The following is a 5,572-nucleotide window of genomic DNA, read 5'->3' as shown; positions in this document are numbered from 1 at the left end:
CCAGTGAGCATCCATCTCGCAGACAAACATGAAGCTGGTAAGCGGTGACTGCCTGCTGTGAAACGCCTGCTGTGACGTGCTGTGCTTTGAGCCCCTCGCAGACGCAGTCGTGTCGACGTTAGCGTTTCACGAGGACAATGCTTATTGGTTAGCTTGGGGATTTGGCTATTTGATCATAAATCATAATTGTAACGCACTCTTTAAAGCGCCTTCAAATTAATCGTCTTAGACAGCCCAATATTGAGCGTTGTGCTACGAATTATTGCATGTGGGATGACCTGTACTGCTGTGCTCCTCGTCAAATGTACCTGACAACTAAGATTTGGCGAAAGCCAGTGACTATCGGCAAATCATAAGGGAGCATATGACAAGAATTCCACCCGAATCCACGCCTTTCGCAATCAGGTTCTAAACAAGACGCCCCCTGAATGTCGCCTGCGGCGCGATACAACGCAGCGAGTCCATGGCAACGTCCCAAATAATGCTGTTAACGCATATTCAGGCAAGCAAAAGACAATTTTCGGAAAATGAATGGGGCTTTTCTCAGGCAGTATGAAATTGGATCGCGTTGCTGCGTGCCCGGCAGTTGTAAGCACGGCAGGCAAATTTTTTTCTAGAGGGAAAACAGCTGCTAAAGTGTTATCGTTACAGAGGAATTGGCGTGAAATTATTTTTTCTCTGCCATTTCAGCTATCAACGAAAGTATGTTTCTTCAATATAAGCGCAATCGTTGTCCCCGGCACGTGAGGACGGCTGATAAATGCGAATCCACGGTGATGGCTATGCAAAACTTTCAACTCACCCAGTCACATTTCTGTTTCCTATTTAATTAAAGAAATGTGTGGATCACGTTAGTTAAGCCTGCACTTCCATGGGCCCCTCTTCTGCTGCATGTTCGTGTTCCCAAACAAGCCGTTAAAGCATTCCACAAGAAAATAGTAAAATTATTGTTGGAGCTTTTGCTTATCTAAACGTAATGTTGTACCTCACTTTCACTTCTTTGCATTCCGCGTTTGCACGCATTAAGTGAGAAAAACCTGCATCATTTTACCAGATTGCACGTGCTGGACACCAGGCATATTTTGAATTAACAGCTGGCACGTTGCATGACTGGTACACATGTCAAACAAAGCGTTGCCAACATTCCTTTTGTGCATATCTGGATATTCGCATCGTGGTAAAAGTGGCGTTCGTGTCTGGGTGTCGATGTCGTACCACAGATCGTGCTGATGGAGATGGTGGTGATGGTGATGGTGATGGTGATGGAGATGGTGGTGATGGTGATGGTGATGGTGATGGTGATGGTGATGGTGATGGTGTGGCGGTAGCTGTGGTGGTGATCTGAGTCTGGGTGGCGATGCCGTCCCGCAGATCGTGCTGATGGCGACGGTGGTGATCGTAACGCGAGTGGCCGTGTCCGTTAAGTGTCCGTGCCGCACCACAGAACGTACTGGTGGCGATGGTGGTTGTCGTGTCTGAGTGTCGACATCGTGCTACAGATCGTGCTGGTGGCGATGGTGGCGGTGGCCGCCGCTCAGGAGGACCTGGCGCCCGTGCCGTACGTGGCTGGCAGCGACAGGGATGCCGAGATTATCAAGAACGAATTCAGCATGGATGAGGCGGGTGGCTTCATAGCCGACATGGAAACGTCCAACTCGATTCAGCAGTCGGCCACCGGCACCAGCTACCCGGGCAGCGAGCCCGAGACCGGCAGCTACGCCATGAGCGGTAAGCGAGGCTGAAAAGGGGTAAAGGGGCGCACCACATGCCTGGATGGGTAAACCAGAAAGTTTTATCCATTCTCAGGATTGTGCTTCTTGCAACCAGCAGTGTTGCACGCTCTGCAGGATAAGTAACGCCATCATACCTAATGGCCGCCCGTTGTTGTTGCAGGCTCTTACACGTACGTCGCGCCCGGGGGCCAGACCATCGCCGTGACGTGGACGGCCGACGAGAATGGCTACGTGGCCGAGTCGGACTCCATCCCCAAGCTGCCGGCCGAGCAGCAGGCGGCCATTGATGCCTCTATCGCCGCTGCACCGGCCGAAGACCTCGTCTTGTAGATTTGGGCTGCAAGCCTCGCCTGTCCTCACCGCTCACGTACGTCCGTCTTGATCAGCCATTTCTCGTCTGAGAGAGATCGCCCGGGCATGCCGTGTCCGCGCACTCTCTGTATATGTGCCATCCGTGAACACAAGCAACAGTGAGTGCATATGTCGGGTGTTCGCCAATATACCGTCCTCTTATCTGCGAAACTCGCCTGCGGCCTTGTTCGGAAGTCGTCTTCGCCGTGCAATGGTGACCGGGGGTTGGCTCAGTGGCGATATCAGAGCGCTGTGAAGTGCTCGGTGCGGAGGGAGAGCCGGGGCCAAGCATCACATTGCGTGATGATCATTACCAAGGATATCAGTCAAACACAATGCTCATCCTTCCTTCCATTCACATGCGCGGAAACATTTGTGCCTATGGCGCGCAAAGACATGAGCTTGTTACAATCCGATTGAAACACCTTGAATTAACATTACGGGCCAGTTTCCACACTGTCAAAAAGACACTTCATAATCATTATATGGCGGTGCCTTGCTATACCGTATGGACCTCACGATGCACTCATCTCCATCATTTTCATAAGAAATGACAATGCGCCGTGTATTTGTATTGGTCTAAGTCCTGTGGTCGGCGGTGGGCTTTTCCACATTGTTGAAAAGAGGAGCAACGAATGGGCTCATTTTGGTCTCACATGGTGCACCATAATTACTACATGACCTTAACAGAACTTCAAGAATGGTTTATCAATGCATCTGGTCTAAATGCATAGGCAGATGCAGACTGATGATACATCATCATCGGCCAAGTGGAGACGAAACATACAGCTTAAAAACCGAAATGCCAGCGCCCAGAAACCGGGCCTCTTGATGGATTTGATCTTAATTATGAATTTGATGCAAACATTTTTAACATGCCTGTCTGGCATTTTGCCAAATCGCACCCAAATTTGCTGTACTCTATAGGACATCCATTACGCAGTGTTTCGACACAGACAACGTGTTCCTAGCTTTTCTGCTTTCGAAGCACCGGTAGTTTTTTAGGGCTCTGAATGTCGTTCTACGGCCTGAGCGCGCAGGCGGACGGCAATCGACCATCAATACGCATCATAACATCGACAGTGAAACAGGGCGGAGGTTAAAACGGTGATACGATTCCAGCTCGCGGCGGGAACTGCCAGATTACGACGCGGGAGCGGCGCCCTTGACCTGGCATGTTCACTTGACCTTGCTTTTGCTTGAATTGATTTGACTAACTAAAGATTGGGTACATGGCGATAGTGTGCAGTCCTAAAGTTCTCGCTCAGTGCCAAGTCAAGTAAAACTGAGCTGTCGGTTTGTTCTCCGACGACTGCTAAAAAAATCCAAGAAAAGTATCGTGTTATATCACACATATCCACTGACATGCATATATGTATGTACGTATGTATATATGTGTAGTTATTGCAAATGTGCGTCAAGACCTACGCTGGGCTGCATAATCCTAAAAAAACAGCAGATTTATTAAAGTAATTTTACGTCAGTGCTCTCCGCTGACCTTCACGCAATGTAAACACCCGATGTCACTATGGTTTGCTGACGTCCCTGGGACCATGACACTGGTTATATGCGTCAAATCTTGCACGTAAAACAAGTGCTCCTGTAAAATAACGATTTGGTTTTTGACATGGGTCTGACCTTAAACCATGGAATGAAAAACCATTAGCACACGCTCGAGTGGGGGTCAAATTGACCCCCCCGAAGGTGTTTCAGAATGGTTTCCGAACGGCGCGGCGTAGCCGCAACAAATTTTGCACAGCTATAGACAGTTGAATATCGGATTGTTTGACACAACAAATTTAGATGCACCTGGTAAGGTCGGTGACCTATGGCAGGTCAAAATCAGGCCATGGTTTCAGGAAAGACAGTTTTTGGTGACTCGTTCAATCTGGTACAACAACGGAGTGTTTGACAAAGCCATACATCTCTGAGATGCTTTCTTAGGCACCACAATATTGAATGAGCAAATAACGCTGACCTAAGGTCAGATATGAAGGTCAGGCCAAGGTCAAAACCTACCTGATTTATTACTCTAGGGCTTGCTGTATGGGATAGTTTGTGGTGTTCATTTGGAATTTATTGACAGCACGAACCGCATTGCACATTTTGCATTAACTCCTTAGAGGTCAGAGCACGTCACTGACTTAAGGTGACCCGGGTCGACATTTTCTTTAGGAACATACTGCCTAGCGTAATCTTTGTCGCTTATTCAAATGCAAAGCTCAGAGCAGTCTTGTATGATTTTGGTCACCATGACCTTCAAGAGGTCAAGAAAGGTCAGTGACCTCCAATGGGTTTTTGGCCTTTTGCTTAGAAACAGTTGCCTATGTTCTGGGGGCACTTAAGTGACCTCACCTGGAATTTGACATTGTTTGACCTTATTTGACCTGAATGACCTGACATAGGAAGCCCAAACATTGACCCAAGCGAATTCATATACAGGTCAAGACACTCGGTAAATTCGGTGTCCCTAGCTTTCCTAGTTCTCAAGATCTCAGGGGATCAAATTGACCCCCTCCCCCCCACCCGAGCGAAGGGTATCTGGCCGGCCACCCAGGCGCGTGATAAAATGGTTGCACTTCGAAATTCAAATGTCAACCTGTCTACGAAATCAACTCAGAGTTGCCAGGCTAAGCCTATCACTCCGTTCTCACATCAGATCAAACGATTCCTAAGGAATCGCTTTTTCTGACAGCCATGATCTGACTTTGACCTGCCATAGATCAACGGCCCAATAAATCGACCATCCAATTGCTGACAGTATGCAAGGTTTAGCACAGCTACTTCGCGCCATTCGGCAGATATTTTGGGAAGCCTACCAAAGGCGTCAAATTCCCCTCTCCGCCCGAGAGTGTGTGAACAAAGCGAGTTCCGTTGCCCTCCTATCCTTTGTGACTTAATGCGCAAATCCTGAACGTCAACGCATAGCTGTAGTCTATCTAAGCTTATCGAGGAGAAAATGAGAGACATTGCAAACAAAACTAGTAACTACCTTTGCGTCAGTTCCTTCAGGTGGTCGGTTTCATGTGTCATGCACTGTTTTGTCTACGTGGCAGCTTGCAAGTCGCACTCGTTAGGCGCCGCAAAAAGCGTTTTACTGCTATGACACCCATAGTGGCAGTAATGAGTGCATAATAACGTAATTTTTCGTAAGTGACCTATCTCGTCTCCGAAGGAAACGTGCGCACGCACGCACACACGCACGCACACACGCACGCACACACGCACAACATACACCACACAGCACACACATACACACACACACACACACACACACACAACACACACAAACACACACACACACACACACACACACACACACACACACACACACACACACACACATATATATTATATATAATATATATATAATATATATATATATATATATATATATATATATATATATATATATATACAGACACCCTCTCCTCTTCTCTCTCTCTCTCTCCTCTCTTCTCTTCTCTCTCTTTCTTCTCTCTCCCTCC

At 47.9% G+C, this 5,572-nt stretch overlaps 1 protein-coding gene across 1 annotated transcript; it reads left to right on the top strand.

Annotated features, from left to right (window-relative positions):
- LOC119102990 (larval cuticle protein 16/17-like) lies at positions 1-2,063 on the top strand. Its single transcript, XM_037226440.1, has 3 exons — positions 1-37; positions 1,500-1,728; positions 1,894-2,063. Exons 1-3 carry the CDS (start codon positions 29-31, stop codon positions 2,061-2,063), a joined length of 408 nt encoding a protein of 135 aa, XP_037082335.1. The 5' UTR covers positions 1-28.
- Positions 2,064-5,572: the final 3,509 nt, after the last annotated feature.

The sequence above is a fragment of the Pollicipes pollicipes genome, unplaced genomic scaffold, assembly GCF_011947565.3.
Source record: "Pollicipes pollicipes isolate AB1234 unplaced genomic scaffold, Ppol_2.1 Scaffold_5724;HRSCAF=6776_pilon_pilon_pilon, whole genome shotgun sequence".
NCBI lineage: Eukaryota > Metazoa > Arthropoda > Thecostraca > Pollicipedomorpha > Pollicipedidae > Pollicipes > Pollicipes pollicipes.
The sequence above is the reverse complement of the archived record's forward strand: the minus strand, read 5'-3'. Positions and strand labels throughout refer to the sequence as shown.